The sequence below is a fragment of the Echeneis naucrates genome, chromosome 23 (assembly GCF_900963305.1).
Source record: "Echeneis naucrates chromosome 23, fEcheNa1.1, whole genome shotgun sequence".
Classification (NCBI taxonomy): Eukaryota; Metazoa; Chordata; class Actinopteri; order Carangiformes; family Echeneidae; genus Echeneis; species Echeneis naucrates.
In genome coordinates this window covers 6,989,644-7,010,676 of record NC_042533.1, presented here as the reverse complement: position 1 = coordinate 7,010,676, position 21,033 = coordinate 6,989,644, and the positions used below count along the sequence as shown (strand labels likewise).

The window sequence follows — 21,033 nt, the reverse complement described above, 5'->3', positions numbered from 1 at the left end:
TTATCATCAGGAGGAGAAACAATCTGTTCCCTTTTTAACTTTCTACATTTATGAAAGATATACAAGTCCGGGGCCATGATTATCATGGTATAATGAGTTGTTCAGGAAAGGGTTGTTACATTGCATGTGAATTGGTGTAGCCATCTCAGTCATTATCACATTTATCTTTTTTAGTATGAGGTTCATTGGGAAGTTACACAATTCTGCTTTTGTGTCAATTGGCAGTTCATTACCAGTGCTCTCCTCACTCCCTCACCCTTCACCTAAAATTGCACCTCCCAACATGAACTCTCTTGCCTTCTGCTTTCAGATCTCCTAGTGATCACTTCTGATCACCATTAACATCTGTCACCCTCCTACGTTTCTCTCATCTTCTCTTCGCCTTGTCCTCTGCTTTGCGCCCGTCTCTCTGCCTCCCCTTGCCCCCTCCTATGTCTCCTTTCTTAAAATATTTCTCCATATCCCTCACTTTTGTCCTCGCCTCCTGCTGCTCTTCAATCTCACCTCATTCATTTCCTCCTTAGAGATTTCTAGCCTCCCACTTTATCCCCTTAATTATTACTTTTCCTTTCAAAGAACACCTTTTCAAGATATTGTATCATATTTCAGTTAAAAAAAAACAGAAATAACTGGTCAGCACCATCGCTGATGTTTCCCACTGGTTGAGAATTTATAACTGAAGTTATTTTCTAAAGCCAAAATTTACAGTACATGTGTCCCCTAAACACTTCACAGGCCATCAGTAGATGTTTGCTGGGTGCCTGCCTAGAATGCATGCATCTCAGACAGCTGTGAGCAAAGAGCAGAATAAGGCATTGTGATGTAAGATTTACTTAAGTTGAGTGAAGTGGTTTTATGCACCTGGGCGAGCTGCCCACATACAGCCTGTCTGTTGGAAATGCTGATGCCTCCTGGTCTGTGCAATGTGCTTGTGAAGCAGCGATTTTCCGTGTGTGTGTGTGTGTGTGTCCTTTTTTGCTAGTTGATGTAAGCGTTAGTTTGACTCAGTCCTTGTGACATTGACATCTGTCTCTCAGCGAGACTCTACAGAGACACACAGGCTCCTCTGCAGTAACACTACACCATGCATGTTTGTGTATATGATGTTCTCATAGTTATTGCATCATTGTGCCATATAATCCAACCTCCATTTCTGCCTCTCGTCTTTTGTCCTTGCTCTCTCTGTCTACATCTGCTCTAGATTGAGCCATTGAACTTCAGCTGTCAAGGAAACTATTAATGCGCCTAGTTTGCTGTGAAGTGTCATTATTTCAAAGTTTACTGCTTTGCCTGTCTTTTGCCCAGAGTATGGACACTCTATGGAACATTTCTGCACTGTGTGACATCCTAACAGGAAAGACTTCAGAGGACAAATATGCCCATTTCCTCTTCATCTTACCTCACTTCCGTCATCACTTTTACGCTCACCCCTCCTCTTTGCTTCCTACCCCAGTTTTGTTGGTCACATGTGTATGGTGTGTCTGCATCTCTATGTTCCACTTAATTATTTGTTCTTTTAATACCATTTAGGAATGTGAAACTGTCTTGTCATGTAATTCACTGTACTTCTTTGTGCTTGTGTGTATGTGGGGAATAGATACCCACTATTTGAAATGTTCCAGATGATTTTTAACTTTTCTTAGTCACATTAATACTTCAAATCATATGTTTATGCACGTGTCTGAGAGTGGGAGAGGGCAATGGGGAGAAAAGAACAAGAGGGGGGGGGAAAAAAAACTAGGCTAATGTCTTGTAACAGTGTGCGCTTTGGCAGTAATGGGCTCTCATCTGGAACAAATTAACCCCAAAACCTGCATGTAACAAAACCACAGACAGACCCACAAAGAAATACACACAAACATGTGCACGACATACATGCACAGCAACGCACACATCCACTCGGCTGCTTGACTTTTCTGGAGGCGGTCCAGTTGTGTGTCACAGATTACTCGGGTCTCTGGTGCAAGACTCTGCTGGTAGCCTGTATCTGTTTAACTTCTCTGGTTACCCTGTCAGAGCTGGAGCCTAAATCAGTTTCTCTCCCTCGTCTCAACTAACCAGCTGCAGAAGAAATATAGGCCATAGAGAGGGCAGTGAAAGGTCAGAGAGACAGAGACGGGAGGAAAGACGCATTCACGGAGATATGATGAGGAAAAGGGGAAGAGAAGGGCCTGGTGACAGCTAAAATTAATGATTTCACTGTTTTTCTCTCAGCCACTTTCACATTCACCTCCTTTTTCATTCTCTCCTTTTCTTTTCACAGGGAATAATCCTCATTTCATATTTATTATAAAGGTAGAAGGAGAATCTTTGGATGTTTTCATGCACGTGGGCCTTCACAGTGCATTCATTTTCATACATTTGTGCCTCTCTTTGTGGTTCTTGTTAATCTGTTGACAACCTCAGGGGCTTTTGGAGGAGTTAGAAATGAGACACAAATGCACAAGCACGCAAACGCATGCATCACTGATATAGTGTGTAGTATTCTTAGTCAGTTTGCATTTGTGCCAAAGCTACATTGTGTACATGTAAACACACAGGTGGTTACTCTCACTCAAGTGGTAGATCAGCTGACAATGTATAAATATTTTGTACTTTAAATATTCACACCGCAGTTTTTTCTCACTTATGCAATTATATGCCTGTAGCGTAAACATCCGTGTGCGCTACTGGTTAACGTCACCCTGTCGTGGAAGAGTCACCACAACGTCATTGTTTGATTCTGACTGCAGACTTTCGCACACAATGGGGTAAATTGCGTGAAATTACAATTTTTATTTCCTTAAAGCATTAATCATGAGGAGAGATCTGAGCTAATGAAGATCAGTGGGGATGTTATTTAAAAGTAATTTTGTTGAAAACAACAGTTATCTCTACAGCTGTTTTTATTTAGTCCAGTAATGTGTATCCATGATGCCAAACAAACAGGTTGAGTGTATTAAATTGTTTTTTGGTGTACCTCCTTGTCTTTCTAGCTGGTTTTACTTGACTTCATAATAATAGAATAAGAATAATTTATTTATTTATTTTTTTAATACTGACTCATGCGCAGAAAATTAATCACCTCATTGCTTCACAGACATACCAATCAGTTGGGAGCTCTGCTGTCAATCTTTAATAAACCATCTTTCTCTTTATGCAGTGGTTATGACTTTGTTATCAGGTCTGATATGTGAAAAGCCAAAGGAACAGAACACCGTCTTTTAAAATTCCCTCGCTGAGTGTAACCTCTAATCAAACAGTTGTTTCATTAGAGCGTCCATGTTGTTTGCAGCACACAAAATTTCTGCAGCTCGTTTGGATCCCTGTGGCTGTTGGTGCTCTTTAAAGAGAAACCTGAGAAGTGCTAAGTTTCAGCTTGGGCGTTAATACTAGAGGCCTCTGTTTAATGGCGCGTAAAAGGATAGTCCTCCAGATTATGTAATCTTTTCATCTGGGACAGCCTTGTCCTCTCTCTAGCGTTGGCCCTAACCGTCTGTTAGATCATCAGTTGCTGTAACAGTATCAGGACCTCGCTAAAGACGTCATTTACACCCTGTGGAATCCAGGGAGACTTGCACATAAGCACACAGAAACACACAACAGGCATGCGTTTCTTGGTAATCAACTCCTGCCAGGAGTATTTTTTGGTATTTTAATAGGCTTTACTCGGGATTTCCATGATCTTCGACAGCATATGGGATGTTTCTTTTTGCTTTAGGCCATGCAGTCTTCTCCAAAAACTGTTTTCTTCCTCTTTTTATTAGACATGTTAAACTTTAAAAGTCTGAGCAGCAGACGTGGAGGGAATGGATCATGCCCGTCGACATATCAGTATCTCCAGGATCTGGTAGTTTATGATGTGCCAACAGAAAGGCAGGTGGAGGCTATATTAAGTCTGCAACCTTTTGCTTGCAAATACACTCAGACTGTCTCATAGGAAAATCACATATACATCTAAAAAGTCTGAAATCACTTATACTCATGAACACAGAAGCAGAGCTACTTTCTACATACTTCACTCAAAGATATGACACACACAGCTCCGCCCCACCATGATCCCCTGTTCAATGTGGCCACCTCTGGAAAAAGGGTCAAACTCTCAAAAGTTCAAAGAGCTTTTGGTCCCTTCTAGGTAGGCAGAGCTGCAGATATACGACAGTCATTATATCCAAATGTCTCATGTTTCACATTAATCTGAGTGATAGTTCAAAGCGCTTTTTCCTGTCAAATCAATCAACAAAAAATTATTTATTTATTTTTACAAAAAGTAGTTTTAAAACATGCCACTAAGGGAAATAAGTAGCTGGCATGTTGTTTGTTTAGGATCAGTTTAGAGGACTTTTTATTTTTTCAATTGAAAGGGATGAGACTTTTTTTTATTTTTTTATTTTAGAGCTATCCCGTGTTACCCCTTGCTGTCCTACATAAACACATGATGCTATTACTTATTTCCACATTTAGCTCTCATTTAATTACAATGAATCCTCTGAACTTTGAATTGAGAGCTCTATTTAAGGTTCTCATCCTGTTAAACTAATATAATAACGAAGCTGACGCAAGTAAGCTTGAGATGTGAAACTGTAAAACTCTGAATTAATTTTTTTTTTTTCCCCCCCACATGACTTAATTGGATCTTTGTTTCTTGTACAAGTGACAAAGTAGACCATTGTTTGGCCATTTCATTCAAAATCAGAATAAATGAATGACTAGAGATTTATCAAAGCTTTGGATATTGGCACATATTTGCTCAGCTGGTTCAGGATTTGGGTATTAGATTGGAATTAGATTATTATTTTGAGAATGAGATAAAAAGTTATGTATATTTAAGGTCAGAGGTTTGTGGATATGTTTATATGTTTTGGCACTAAATCCTAGCAAATGTTTGTTTTTAAGGCAATATCCACATTGAAGTAGATCAGTTGTCTTTACATCTCACCAAAACTTTCTTTGGATTATTCCAGGTATAATGGGATCCTTTGTGCTTGGTGCGCTGTTCTGTTAAGGATTAACACTTTAGAGGGGAACAGCTTCTCACCAGAAGTTCCACTCATTATCCTCAGATTTCCTCTCATTACCCTTGGATCAAAATGACTGGACGAAGTGGTTGAACTGTGGGGTGTGATGAGGGAGGGAAGCTGTTTTTCTTTTCTTTTTTTTCTTTTAAGTGCATCCTGCTTGAATTCTTGGGTAATTCCATAAATGGATAAAGTAGAGAAGCGAGTAAAGGATGGGACAGGAATGACAAAGAAAAGGGGAATAAGAAGAGGAGCAGTGGGGAGACAGGGAGGAGGAGGAGATGAGGCGTGACCAGCAGAGCAGAGGGTGATGACTGCACCAGCACATGGTGCATCTGTTGGTGGTCACTGGGGAGGCGGTGATTGTATGAGTGTGCATAGCCAAGCGCAGAGAGATGAGACAATAGTATGCACAGTGAGTGTCAGGCAGAGATGGCAACTATTGTTAACACAAGGGTTCACAGCATACGCACAAACACACACCCGGCTTGTTATTGAGCCCATCCTTGTGAATGGGTTTGTCTGTAGCTTGTCCCTTCTTTAGAAGAATGATACCTGATCATACTCTGTGGAGCACATGGTTGCTTTCACTGATCACAGAAAAACCAACTGAACATGTGGCATCGTACAATTAACATATCACTAATCAACAATGAGCAGAGAAGGAAAACCGTAATGTCATGCTGTGCAGTTATATCTGACCAGATGTGCTAAAGGAACAACTGATTTTCAGCCACAACTAGGTCAAACTATAGCTCACACATGTGCATACACATGGCCCTGGTTACTGCAATGTGTTGAGTGGTGACTGATGGGAAACCAAAAACCACCTAAAAAGGAGGAAAAAGGAGGGAGGGTGGTGATGGAGAAACAAAGAGTGAGCAAGTGAGGCAGGCAGAAAGAGTCGTAGAGCAAACACATGAACCAGTAGACTGCAATGCTGGTGTTGCCTTTGTTTTTTGGCACTGGAGGAAAAAATGTTGGTTTAGATGATGAGATCAGTCTCCATCATGCTCTCCCCCCATTCTGACTTTTACTGGAACTTATCCATCCTCTTTTCAGTCATCCTTATTCATAACAGATGCTCTCTTTCTCTTTCTCTCCGTCTCCTTCGCTCATATGTTGGCTAACCATAAAGCTGTGGTAAAGGTCTTGGAGAGGTTTTGGTTTGTGCGTACAAGTGAATCACATTCGTATGTGTGTCGTTTTTTGCATGTTTGTTAGGTGTGTGTGTGTGTGCACTGTAGGGGGTTTGTGGTTCTTTGCAGGAGAGCGTTTCCAGAGTGTGGGGGGTCTGAGAGACACTTAGTCTACATACTAATGGAGCACACCAGGACTTTTTCATGCATTTGCAACCCACACACACACACACACACTACTGTCCTCCACAAGTATAGATCTCTACTGTATATAGAAAAAAAATCATTGAACTCAGAGTAATGTAATAAAGATTTACAGGTCCTGATTTTTCTCTCTAGTAACAAGTCAGCATTTTTAGAAATGTGGGCCAGGACTCAAAGGTTGATCAGAGAAAAATCAAATTGGGTCAACAACACATGCTGGGGAAAAAACTAGAATGGTTCTCAAATATGTCTACATTATCATAGCAAAAAGGATGATTTCAGTTGTTTTGCTACATGTTAGAGTAATTATTATAAGACAAAGCAACAAGGTCGTGGTTGGTTTCATAAGTAGCACAGCAATAATCAAATGATCTGCAGCTAGTCCTGCTACTACTACTATCCCTCTCATGCTTCTAATTGTATTATTCATGTTCAATGTTTGTTTCAGGCTGCAGCTGCAGACCTTGGCACAATCATTCGTGCATTTTTGTCTGTGTGGCTTCAAACTGAATAATTTCTAAATGTTTTCAGCAATCGAAGCTTTTATTACACAGCCTCCAAGAAATGATTTTCATCAGTATGTCTGACCCAAAGTAAATTTTGCCACTTTGAAGATGGACTGCACACAGTTCGGATTTCATGAGTGCATGTTAAATAGTATAGAGTGTGGGGTGAATGGTTTCACTGAAGTAAACAATAATCAGCTGTAAAACATTGCTGTTTTGTGTCCTTAATTTTATATTATTGTTGGATTATGTGGTTTTATTTTAGGAAAATTACAGTTTTTCTAAATATAGCACTATCTTTGATGTTGAAAACATAACAGCTAACCATACAGAATAATTTGACCCTTGATTTTCTGCACTCAACGCTTCTTCAGACTTGCTGTTCTGCGCTAGAGAGTTCTGAAAATCTAATGTAGTCAATCTTTGAACTGTGTGTCTGTGGTTGTTTAATCACTTTTTTTTTTTTTCAAAAGCATTTCATCGCTGTAACATGAAATGTTGATCCAGTTATGCTTCTGTTGTAATCTGAAGGTCACAACATATCCAGAGAAGGTGTACTAGTTTCAATGCACACACGTGTTCACAGCCCTGGATCCTTTAAGGGCATTTGTTTTGGATAGATTTTGGATGTAAATCCCAAGGAAATACTCAGATCTCAGCTCTCAGTATTTAAATTCAAAAACACTTACCAACGTTACCAGTCCCAGCTAACAGGAGTTTCTTAAATCTGAGACTTCCTGACTGCTGATGAGGTCAGGGTTTCTGGGGATTATGTGAATTTACTAACCACTGAGTCAGACAGAAGCATTTCTTTCATATCCTTCCATCATGTCTTTTTTGTCCTTTGTACAAACAAGTTTGATGATGTGGAGTGCCAGAGAAACAGATCAGTTATATACCCCCATTATGAGTCTTCCACTGTCCGAGGGAGAGATAATGCTCTTTGGACAACAAAATTTCAGATTGGTACCCAGAAACTCCTCTTTTGACCATCTTAGTGTGTTTGCTGTCTGGATTTTCTGGCACTCACAGTGTTGTCTTCTATTGCGACCTCCATCCATCTGGTGCTGCTCACTCGCTAGGGTGCAGCAGACCAGAGCACATGATCAGAGAGTGTTAAAGCACAGTGGGATGTCCAGACTAGATGGGCTGCTCAGAGGGTTTCAGCTTTCAGCCTCTCTGCAGGAAGCTGCATAATGCTTTTAACACTGCCAGTTCTGTTTCCCTGCGCCTGTCTGGCTGCTTGGTTGTATGTGGGTGTGTGGATGTGCAGAAATAGGACGAACTGTCACTTAAACAGGGACATATATGGGGCTGCTTCCAAATCTTCAGATAGGTGAAAGGATGATAGTGAGTAAGCAATGTAGGATTTAGAGAGTGAGAGTCCTGATGTCAAAAAGAAGTGTGCAAGTGTCGAATAAGGAGCTGGAGATTTGAGTGAATAGGCTTGTCTTACTTAGCCGAGTGTGTGTGTGTGTGTGTGTGTGTGTGTGTGTGTGTGTGTGTGTGTGTGTGTGTTTGTTTGTGTGAGAGAGAGAGGGTTTATATAGAGAATGAGAAGATATTTCTGAGTCAAACAAATTCAAGTCTCATGATGTTTTGAAGCTCGAAGCAGCAAAAAAGGGATACAAAGAGAAAGAAAGCAACTCAACAGGAAGACTTAGATCAGATTAATTCCTTAAATACCCACATGATTTTTTTAATTTTGTTTTGCAAGATGCAGCTCTTGCATTAAACTGTAACTGATAATGTATATACTATGTTTGTTATAGAAATATGCACCCATTCACACACAAGAGTGAAGAAGGAAACATTAATAATGGATTAGGAAGCCCCTCTAGACTTGCTGTCTGCACACATCTGTGGAGACACACACACACACACACACACACAGACAGACTCACTAAGAGAGAAAGACAGGTAGGAGAAGTAATCCTTTAGTGTTTTGAGGGAGGTGTCTAACAGTTATATCGGTGGTCAGGGTCTTTTCTAAGTGCTGCTGGGAAATGTAATATTGGCTTCCAGTCAGTCAGGTGGCCAATGGCTATTGTCACGTGACCCTGTGATCACAACAGGCAGAAGGAAAACAGGGAGGGAGGGAGGGTTAGCGGGTTAGCGAGCACATGTGGACACTTCTAATGGGCCATCAGTGAAAGGGTTGCTGTAGGATAAAGGGATAAGCCGTTATGGGCCTTGACACACACACACACACACACACACACACACACACACACACACACATTCTGCACACATAGAAACACGTTTGAGCTTGCAGAGTCTCTCTTTCTCTTGCCATGTGTATAAGTCATATGATATAGATAAGGCCTTAGGTTATACAACATGACAATGTGAGATCATCACCTCATAGACTGTCCTAATCAGTGTAGCAGCTCACAAGGTTTTCTTCCTAACGTTACAATACTCCAACTGTGACCAGACAGAACAATTGATGCTTGTTGTTTGGGTTTGTTGCTACAGGGGGTTTGCTTTTGGATTTTGTGGCTCCTCTACAAACTCGAGGAGTGCAGCTTTAAACCGCTTAATGATTGATATCTAGCATTTTCTTTGTCTCAGATGGTTTGCACTAATGCACTGGATCCATTTGTTTCGTGTTTTATTTTTCCCCCTCCAGCTTCATTCATATTCAAATGAAATACAATACAACAATACAATACTATGAAAAGACTAATATTCACTGTATTTTATCTGCATTCTTGAAATATGTCAGATTGTTTTTTATCCAATAATACAATGAAACTGTTGAATTGGAGCCCTAGTTCTCCTCATTGGATCTCTTTTTAAAACTGGTTGCCATGGTGATAATCCTGCTACTGTTTCAGGAGTAGGTGTTTCACCTACCAACCTCTGATGTTGCATCACCTTAAAAATGCTGTGGCTTCTGTAAAGCCTAAATTTGTTGCTGCTCTGTGTTCAGTCTGTGTTTCACTTTGCCATCTATAAATAAAACTCTTTCAGTCTTTGTGTCAATGTTACAGCTCCGTTTGTCTGTAGATCAGGCCGTCTGTTCAGTTGCCTGTAATTTCATCCTCTAAAAGGGTCGTAGACATTATAAAATGTTCTGGATGTGTGTCAGCACAAATTTCTCCTTGTTCCAGGTTAATTGTCACATCCCTTTCATATTTGATGTAATCTGTTGCCTTTTTTCTTTTTTTAAACATCTGGTACTCTCCACTTGTGACTGCAGGTTAGCTATGAAGGCGTTATATCTGGCATGAGCAGTTTAATTACAGTCACAGAGGATTCAGCCATTTTTGGGCTTAAGTATTGAGTTTTCACCATCTTATTTCATCTCTGTCAGCCAGCTGTGATTTTATTTATTTTTGGTCTGCTGATGTTCTGGATGTGTCAGCTACTGTGAGACACACAGCAAATGAAGAAACTAGGAACATCAATGTGCACATGCGCGCACGCGCACACACAACAGACAAAAGCAAAATACGTAGATACACACATTCACACCCAGAACAAATTCTCACCAAGACCTGTGTAAATAAAAGTGAAGCCTAAGACAAAATAATAAATTCAGTCTTGTTTTCCCCTTATATAAATGAAACTGATTTGTAAACAGACACAATATTGGCTGGTTAGCTTTTACACCCATGTTAATCCACAGATGCACACACATGCACACCCCAACACTTCTTTACAAGATCTGGCCTGCCCACACAGCCATTTGCCTCAGTGTTTATTGATGTATCATTGGCAGAGCTGGAATGCCCATAAACTGTATGTGTGTGTCTGTGTGTGTGACTTGTCCGTAGCTATTCTTCCATAAGATGAAGGAATGTCAGCCATAACTTTCTTTTCTTTGCTTGTTTTGGTCAAGCTCTCACTGGGCGCCCACTACCAACACTAATAAAGACTCTTTTCAAAGCATCAGATGTATGGACATAAGTAGTAGGGGCCACCACATCAGGCTTTGATGTGTGTCTAGTGAGCTGTGGTGGGAAGCTGGTGAGGGATCATAGAAGATGATCTGGGCTCAATGTTGATTAAGGTTTTCACCAGGAAGTATAAGGAAGCAGATGGTGGCATCAAAGCTGAATCCAAAATCACTCATCCCCTAAAAGACACATAATTAGAAATGAGTAGTCGATTAGTCAGTCTTCAGGAAATTAAAAAGTGATCATTTGAATTAATTTTCTTTTACTTAGATTTCTCTGAATGACATTGACCAATTGTTTTTTGGCTAAACAAGACATTATGACACTTTATAGTCCCTTCTTATTAATGAAACAAATAATGGTCAGATTAAGTTTGCTCTGTTGGTAATTAACAAAATTTACATTCCATAAATTATATTTATGAGCCCCGAGTAGAAACCAGTTTGTCACCAAGTGCCTCACAGAGAAATGAAGCAGGTACTGTGCAGATAAAGAGGACAGATCAAAATACAGCCTGAGACTCACAGTAATGGATGTTTGTGGCGGCTTTGAAGACAGATGAAAGGACAGTCTACTGTTTCATCCATGTCCAAATCCTTCCATGGCACTGTGTTTTAATCTAACGTGGCAGCATTTTCTGATACCTGCTACAGAGATTCTTATTTCACCTGGATATGTACTTTATCAGCAGCTTTCGATACTGTATCCAACCCTACAACAAACTGTCAATTCATTGTGTGACTCATGTTTTGTCTGCATTTATTATAGCTTCCCTCCTCCTTTCTCTCTGTATAAAACTATTTTCTCTTCTCTCAATTAGCTCACCCCTCAAAATCCCGCTTGACTTGATTGTACTCAAACTCACTATAATCATGTTGTACCAAAGCAGCATATTTTGTTTGCTCCCTACAGTTTTCACATCATAAATGTTTCTCCAGTGTTGTGAATGTGTGACTCATTTTCTTCCTCTGTCCCATGTGTAGGATCGTAAGCTGTCCAAATCTGAGCGACAACGCTTCAAAGAAGAGGCTGGGATGTTAAAAGGTCTCCAGCATCCTAACATTGTCCGCTTCTATGACTCGTGGGAAGGACCATGCAAAGGAAAGAAATGTATTGTTCTGGTCACTGAGCTCATGACATCTGGCACTCTTAAAACGTGAGTATATTTTTCCAAATGTTGCTTTACTGGCTTGTGTTAGGGAGGGATGGGATTTAGCTATCAGAAAAGTTTGTCTGGAAGGTGTCACTACAAACAAAAGACCCTGCTTGTTCTTCACAGCTGATAACTCACCTCCTGTTTTTTATGTAAAAATTACACTTACATGCTTATGCCTCCCCTGTGTTGTCTGTCAAAGCAATATGTAGTTTTCCTCTATTTTCAACTCTTCAATTCCCACCATGATGTCTGTGCCAAGTGCAGCTGTTAGTGGGTCATCTGGTCTGTCTTGACTCATAACAGTATGTCTATTTCAGCCTCAAATTCATAGAATATGTTGGTTAATCTCAGGACTCATGGGTAGACTCTTGACTGTCTGTGTTAAAGAATGTATATCTGTGGTTTGCATGTTGGTAACAGCGGCGTCTGTCAGTCTCCCTTTTGCCCCCCTCGCCTGAATTCACTGTAGAAAATTGATGTCTGTGGTTGTCATTGTCCCTGCCATGAGCGCATGCCAGTCTCTGTCCTGTATAGAATAGATGTGTGATTGTGAATGCAAAAGTGATTGTTGAGCTCTTGATACAATAAAAGCCAAAAAGTGGGGCGGGTGGCACCCAGCACGCTCCATGCTGTGCACCATGGGACATTAGTCCACATGCCAACTGCTGCTTCTGCTGCAGATTCCTCTCATTCCTGACAAAGAGACAGACGGGGGGGATCAAATGAGGCGTGTAGGGAGGGAGGCAGACAGAGGGAAGTACAGATAGATGCCCAGATGCACAGTTGTATATGGTAAATTATAATCACAGTGGTGGTAGACTGGAAAACAAACAGATCAGCCAACAGTTGGTCAGGCAGGTAGTTGCACAAATGGAGAGATGAATTGCTATATATCAATTTTGAAAGCAAGCAAGCAAGCAGGCAGGCAGGCAAAGTGATGGACAAACTACCAGTGAACAGAGTGAGACCTAAACCAGCAGAACAGTACTACCATGGACAGTAGCTCCCTCTGGTGGAGGAGTGGAAAGTCTTCATGAATTGGTGAAGACATGCAAAAAATCTGCATAAACTCCCAATCCACGATCCACCCAGCAAGTTTAGCAATAAAATGTGTGTATGATGGCTCAGTAGCAGAATTTCTCCTATAAAGCCTACAAGTCCATGAGATGGTTTATACAGTACATAACCAAAAACACAAACCACCAAAGCTAGTTTATGGTGTTTTACAGTACAATATTTATTTTTCACATGACGTTCTTTCACACAATCAAATGTTTGAATTAATTATTTCATTTCAGCAAGATATATGCGTATATGTTTGTAGTGCATACATGCACATATATGAACAGATTCAAAGCTGCAGTGCAATTTGGCCATCAGCCAGATGAAGACTCGGAAAGGAGAGGAACCCCTGCACACTGAAGTGGTGGAAAAAGTGTGAGAGATGATGAGAGGGAGGACTGATAGGGAAGGACAAGATGGTGAGGATGGAAATACTAACCACTGTGGGTACAGAGTATTAGAGGTCCCTTATCTGTGAGTGTGTCCTTGGGTGTGTGAGAAACAGAGAGGCACAAAGCAAAAATGTGTTTGCATGCATGTCTGTCGTTGTATAATGCTGCTGTGGACCTGTATCTTAATTCATGTGTGTGTATACTGTTCACACCTATTGTGTGTGTGTGTGTGTGTGTATTCTCACAGCACATAGCCATATCTCCACAATAAGGTATGTGTGTTGAAAAGAGGATTGGTGAGTGGTTGTGTTTAACAGGGACAGTTTGTAGACTGTCACTCCAACATCACATGCCACAGAGTTTAACTGTCAGTGCCTTTCACACCTCAGAGGAGCACAGAGGAGACGGGAAGGTAGAGGAAACAAAGGGGAGTGCTCATGGGATCATGACATGTGTTCTCTTCAAACTTGATTGTTTTTTGTCATTTTACATGCCCTGAACGCAAACTTTTAATGCAAATTTGTGAATGAATGCTGATATTATATGATAAAATCCTCTGTATAACCTTTAAAGACAAAAAGGAAATATTGACCAACATAAGACACAAACTTCATCCTTAAAAGTTAGAAGAGACTCTCTGTATGACAAAGGAATTGACTAGATGAATTTTAAAATATGATTTTTGTGCTTAAGTCTTCGTAGAATTCATAATTTTTTCAAGTCTTGAAATCAAACAATGCTCTTATAGTGTTAGCATTACAGGACACTGCTGTTTGAAATGGCATTTACTGACAACTATAGCTATATCAACTTAGTGTGACTCATGCAGAATGACTGGTAATCCTGATATAGCTGCTTCCTCTTCGTGCAGAAGAGCGAGTCACTTCACATTGTTTATTTTAATTCCACCAGTCAGCAGAGATGCTGCCTGGGGCCTTGACTTGGATTCAGCGTCCTATGTATCAGAGTTTGTGTTGGATGCTGCTGCAGAGAAGAGAAACAACCCCTCCATTCTTTCTACTGACTACTGATTGTGTCGGATTCATCATATATGACTCATATATAACTGCCATTGAAGAATGAAGCAGCATCACATTTCTTCTTCAAATACTTTATAATGATAGGAAGACATAGCAATTGATTAAATTAAAATAGCCCACTGTGGAATATCTTGAATCTCAACCCAGTTTTCTGTGACTGGGTTGCAGGAGACCAGTCTGTGATGCTGAATCCTGACTTATCACTGAAGACAGTTATGCAGTTGATGCGTTTTTAAAGCAGCTGTTGACTCTCAGTAGCTATGAAGCCGCTCGTGTTTCTGGAGCCAGAGTCACTCTTTTCTACCAGGTCAGCTGTCTGACTCCAGGCAGGAAAACCAACTGGGCACCAGCAGTGAAGGCAGTTTAAGCTAAGTTTAAAGATGATATTGAGGCTTGACTGTTGGAACAAAGTCCTTTACTTAATAACCAAATTAAATTGTTCTGGCCAACGGTAATGCAGGTGACGTTGCACACACCTGCAGATTTAAGCAAATGAAAAAGGTGATGAGCTGCATGTCCTGGTCATCACGTCTGGCTGTGTCTTTTTGGCACTCAGTGAATGCCAAACAGACATTGAGCAGAGAAATCACTCGCTGTATTGTTTCTTCAATTGTCTTTTCACTTTCCAAAGGCACACCAACCAGGTAGACTACAGACTGTAGATCAACCAACAGCTGCAGATCTCTTGTGTTGTCATTGCCTGTTTCACTGCTTAGTGAAAGACAAAAGGCAACTACAATAACACCTAACCATCTGTTGGATTTATTAATGATCGGTAATAATGTAAATAAACAATGTGCTATAACTAATGTATGCCAGGAGAGGAATGGGTATCTGCACTCAATGCTCAATACTCTTTCTGTTGCTTCCCTGAATTGTTTCCCGTGTCTAAAGTTGGTGGCCTTGTTTGAGGAGACATGTTGGCAGCTATTATGTCCGACAAAGGACACTGATGATGGACTGTAAATGTGTATGTTTTTGTATACGTTGTTAAGTAACCCACTCTCTTGTGTGTGATGCCTTTGCTCTGCAGGTACCTGAAGCGTTTCAAGGTGATGAAAATCAAGGTTCTGCGTTCGTGGTGCAGACAGATCCTCAAAGGACTTCACTTCCTGCACACTCGAGCTCCGCCCATCATTCACAGGGACCTGAAATGTGACAACATCTTCATCACGGGACCCACAGGCTCGGTGAAGATTGGGGACCTGGGCTTAGCCACCTTAAAAAGGGCTTCCTTCGCCAAGAGTGTCATAGGTAGGACGACATGAAGACACAAAACCCTTTTCCATACTAACACATACTTTTTATAGCCAGGCTCATTGTCATTCATTGACAGAATGTGTCATACGTCTGAAACAACTGATAATCTCACCCAAAAAATAAACATCTTACATACAGTCTTGCATAAGAACAAATGTGAACACAGACACATTCTGTCCGCAGACACGCCTAGCGTAGATTAACTTAACTGTTGCAGGTATTTGAAACACACACCAGCCAGTCAGCTAGCAGGCTGCCACTACTATCATGAAGCTGTCTGGAGATATGATGACTGTGCCCATACACCCTGCATAAAATATACAAGTCAAATACAGCGACGGTCTGTTCTGCTCTATATATTTACTTGGCCACCTTTTAATAGTCCAGTCGACCACAGGTATTCTGGTCTTCACACAGTTTTGACACCCCCACTGCATGAATGCAGCGGTCACATGCACTTGAGACAGAATGATATGTTTAGTAAATTTCACAGCTGCTTTTTAGTAATTATGTAAACCTCAAGTATGAAGACATCCACACACAACAGACATCACTAGGCTACAGTGTGGTACCCATCCAGATTGTTTATTTCAGACTTCATAGTGTGTGGGTTGTGTCATCTGACTTTATTACAGTAAAATTAGTGGAATCAACATGAGAAGTGAGGAGCATAGAAAGGCCGAACAAGTATGCAAATACTTGTTTGTATTAATGACATAAAGATAATTTTGCTGTCACTGCAAGTTGTTGAGTCTTACTACTGTGTATGTGGTTGCCAGAGGGATTAGTGAAATGAATACATTACAAATTGTGCAACGTAGTGACTAAGAGACTTTCAGTGCAATACAAAATATAATTATTTTTCCTTGTCTCTATCCCTTTCATCAGGTACCCCAGAGTTTATGGCACCAGAGATGTATGAGGAGAAGTATGATGAATCTGTAGATGTCTACGCATTCGGGATGTGCATGCTGGAGATGGCCACATCTGAGTACCCATACTCTGAGTGTCAAAATGCTGCCCAGATCTACAGGCGGGTTACTAGTGTAAGTCTGCACTCCCTGTACAGTATATGTATGACTAACTATAAGGGTGAAGAGATCTCTGATACTGTGGGGAAACCAAGTCATAGCTAAAAGCCTTGTTGGTCTTTTTTGCATTCCCCTCTGCCCAGCTCTCTGTCACTCCCTCCCATACTTGTTTACTGACTATATAAATAAGTCCCCCCCCCCCCCCCCCCCCCCCCCCAAAGTGTGTCTCTCTCGTTCTCCAGTCCCACCTCGAATTTGCCAAATAAAAAAAAAGAAAGAAAGACATCACATCTTTGGCTACATTTTTTCCCAACCATTAGAGAGCAGTACAGAGCAAACATTCATAACTAAACAGATGCTGCTGTTTTATATCTAACAGGAATAACAAATGATTTCTCAAAAAAATTACTTGACCAAAAAGAAGTGAGATCTGAATTTTCTTGTCGATGAAGAGCTGAAGAAGGCCTGTCCTCCACTATCCTTCAAAAACTATTTTAGAGCAAATTTAGCTTTTCGTAGTGTGTCTGTAATGACGAACTGGCTGTGTCAACCCATCTGACTGACATGATCCTAATTCCCTTTTGGTTTTTGTAACATTTACAGACTGAGCTGAAATTTAGATGACAGTTGGCAGGAAACAAAAATAAATAAATAAATAAATAAAACAAGACAGACACAAAAACACAGACAGAAAGGACAACAGATGCAATCATGGGCTCTTTTTAAAATTAAGTGCTGCTGAGGTCATCACCCAACACACACACATACACACACAGATGCAAGCTGTCTCCCTCCTTTCCTCGGGGGACTGAGTTCAGCTCTGTGGAGGCTGACAGAGAGAGATTTCTAGTAAATTCCACTGGTCCATTAACTATCACTCTCTCTTTTCCTGTCTGACCTCCTGTTTTTTCTTTTCTCTTCCTCTCTCTGCTACTCTCTCTCCCCATACATCTCTTATTTCAGCTCAGTAAGCTTCATTTAAAACACCAAATCATTCTTACATTGCTGAAACAGTGCAAAACCAGAAGGCTGCTGATGAAACACTTTGGGTACATTTGACATGCTCAGTCAAAAGAAATTTTAGGAAAAAGATTAAATTGAAACAGAGTAAGGATGAACACCAGTATGACAACTGCAACATCCCTGTCAGCTAAGTAAGTTCTGGTGTTTCTATAAACACTAACATAAACATTAATTTGTACTTCAGAAACAGGCTATCAGCAATACAAACTGTTCCAAACATGTTACCAACACAATGTCACAAATGAATGTGTTACTTTATCATTTTTTTGCCCTCTCCAATTCACTTTAATATATATTCAATGTTATCAATTTTAATTTTAACAACTTTCCAGTGTTTCACTATAAAATTGAGTCAACGTCCATTTATCCATTGTTCTGTCTGTCTAAATCTCACAATTGAATTCACAAAGCTTTATGGGCAGAATAAACTCAGATAGATAGGACTGAAATCTAGCTTTCTCTTTCAGGTGCTCTGCTATCATTTCTGTCAAATTCCCTCCTCTCACTCCCAGAGAACCGTTTCCTTTGGATTGTTTATTTTAAAGACAACACCTACAGAGACAACATTACTGCCTCACCTGCTTCCTTTAGTTTTGCTGCCTAATCTCTCCCTGTGTATTGTCGGTTAACCCCAAGTTAGACAAGTTAAACGTGCAGCAGTTATAAAGCAGTTATCAGGTGAACTGGCAAGTTTCAGTACACTCAACAACAGGATCTGTCTTCAGTTCTGGGAATTTTTAGTAAGTTTTACAGTAAAATCTTTTCTGGCTCTCACCTGCCATCAGCTGCTTGATTGACTCATAGCTAAGTCTCTTTAACAAGTCACAGGATAACATTTCTGGGACATTGTGGGGCTAGCAGGAAAGGCAAACAGAAGAAATAATTTATGGTACACAGAATTATGGTGGGATTCTTTTTCTAGCCTTCTTATCATTTTTTATCATATAAATTACTAGGCCATTTTTTATTTACAAGTCACAACTAAAACTGTGAAAATACACATTAAAACTGAACATTTTTCATGTTTGACATTAATATTTTACTATTAGAATGATTTTGTTTTTCGGTCCCAGCCTTTCAGCCATGTAGAATAAGAGTAATACAAAGAGCATTATTATACAGGATTTGGGGCCTTTTGTATTATTCTATATGGCTGAAAGGCCGAGAGAGGCAGGATTGTGGGGATATTCTTTATGGCTCATCCTCTTATACTTTCACATACAATGTTGCTGACATGCTTCGTGGTCCCTCTCCTTCGGGAACATTCCTTAACTCCAGTCAGCCTTGTTAAACGAAAATCTCACTTTCTCTGTTTCCCTCTTTCTCGCTCTCTGTATGTCTCTCTGCTTCATCCCCTTTTTTCTGTCACACTTAATACCATTACTTACTCAATGAGACCGGACTTTGCTTGGCCCTGGAATCAATGTAAGTGTGTTTGTGTGTGGGAGCGAGACAGAGAGAAATGGGGGGTTGTTATGTAATGGCGAACTGGGGGGTTGCAGAAGAGAAACAAGTCAAGAAAGTAAAAGAGGAAGGGACGAGAGCGGAGGAGAGAGCACGGGAAGGTGGTCATTTGCTGGCACAAACAGTTTGAGATGAACAGTCAGTGCTTCTGTCTGACAACTGGTCAGTTAACAGTAAAAAACTTTGAAAAAACTTTTCAAAGACAGCAGTCAGTCCAATTTCTCTCCAGCCTACTTATCTGAGTACTTCCCGGGTAAGTTACTTACCTTTTATTTCATCCACTATCTTTGCACCAAGCAGCCCGTCACTGAGCTTCTGTAATGTTTTATCGTCACCCAGCCATCAGTCATTTGGGCTTTTTCTCTCCTGTTAGAAAAAGTTTCTGTCTTGTTGGTTATTTTACCTCCATTACAGAAGGGCTCTACCAACTTGGATACACAAAAAACACATTCATTTATCTACTAAATTATTTCCCAGCATGTTTTTGACATATTTCGATGTATTATAAATCAAGTGATGGAAGTATTTTGCGTACAAATTTTTTGTTGGTTGGTTGGTTTGTTTGCTGTTTTTTAATTATTATTATTCAGATAGATTACTTCATTCTCTGTGTTGTTCCTCCATAAGATGCCCTCTGGAGAACTCTGCAGCTGAACTTCTGTTTGGTATTTGGCTTCTGAATGGTGGAGCTTATTTGTGCTTCCTTGGCTGCAGTATTAGCTTTTTGGCACTCGACAGTAACTTAATACTGTGCCATGATAACAGTGTTTTTACATTTTGTCTTTTAACTGTTTCCTTGTTTTGGATTCAGCTTCACCTTTACTGTAAGAAACCTTCAGAAGTGACTTGAGTGGCCTTTATTAGTGTTATTCTTTAAAATGTGTTCTTGTCTTCTTCATTACTCCTGAACCACATTGTAGGACCTCTGTCTGTCAGATGTTGAACTTTATACAACATTATTACAGTAATAGTCTCCAAGCATCACTCATGAATTAATCAGAAAAACAAAAAAATTGTATTTCAGAGACTTAATACAGTGCAGCAGAAAGTCTCAGTATATAATAGGAAATTTCAGGTTTTCAGAGAATGAATATAAAGCTCTTCTCATGTGTGTTCACAGATGGCTGTCTCAGTTTGTGCTTTTAGAGACGCACTGAACTTTGTTTTTGACTTTGTCTTTCTTGTCTATCACTAAAAGCTTCTATTCCTTCACTGCTCTTCTTCGTCTGTGTGTGATTTTTACAGGGAGTGAAGCCTGGAAGTTTTGACAAGGTAGCCATTCCTGAGGTGAAGGAAATTATAGAGGGTTGCATCAGAACAAACAAGGATGAGAGGTGAGTTACACAAACTGTAGATGCCAAATATGAGTATTTAGATATGTGGTCCTTCTGGTCTTTCCATTCTTGACACGTAATTTTCCATTATATTTTGTACAGACAACATTTGTGTTTGATGTGAATGAGACGGATTTTTATTTTATTTTTTACATTTTTTTTATGTAAACTAGTGAAACCGAGCAGTGAAATCCTCTTTTCTCTAAATCCTGTTCTAACTCATAGCTTCTTAGTCAGAAATAAAAAGACCTCTGTTCTTTCTCTACACACTGTGGGTCTGCCAAAAATGTTCACCACAGCCTCTTGTCCACCTCTTTACAAATCAAAAGCTACAGCTTCCATTGTGCTCTTTATTTTTTATTTATCTTTTCTTTATTGTGCAAATCAAGTAGAGTAGTTACCTTGGTCTTTTGGCCAAGAACAGTCATCTGATTCTGTGTCTGTCATGCAGGAATATTTGTGCCCATTTGTAGGATCAGTTGTTTTTTTTGTTTTGGAGCCATCGGGAGCTCCAGATCTG

At 40.2% G+C, this 21,033-nt stretch overlaps 1 protein-coding gene across 5 annotated transcripts in view; it reads left to right on the top strand.

Moving 5' to 3' along the window:
• Positions 1–21,033, top strand: part of wnk1b (WNK lysine deficient protein kinase 1b) — a 77,508-nt gene that overhangs the window by 23,681 nt on the left and 32,794 nt on the right. For all 5 annotated transcript variants that reach the window (XM_029494718.1, XM_029494719.1, XM_029494720.1 and 2 more), the window contains exons 3-6: positions 11,735–11,907; positions 15,435–15,655; positions 16,550–16,707; positions 20,425–20,513. In XM_029494718.1, coding sequence (XP_029350578.1) covers positions 11,735–11,907; positions 15,435–15,655; positions 16,550–16,707; positions 20,425–20,513 — 641 coding nt within the window. The remainder of the gene's footprint in view (positions 1–11,734; positions 11,908–15,434; positions 15,656–16,549; positions 16,708–20,424; positions 20,514–21,033) is intronic.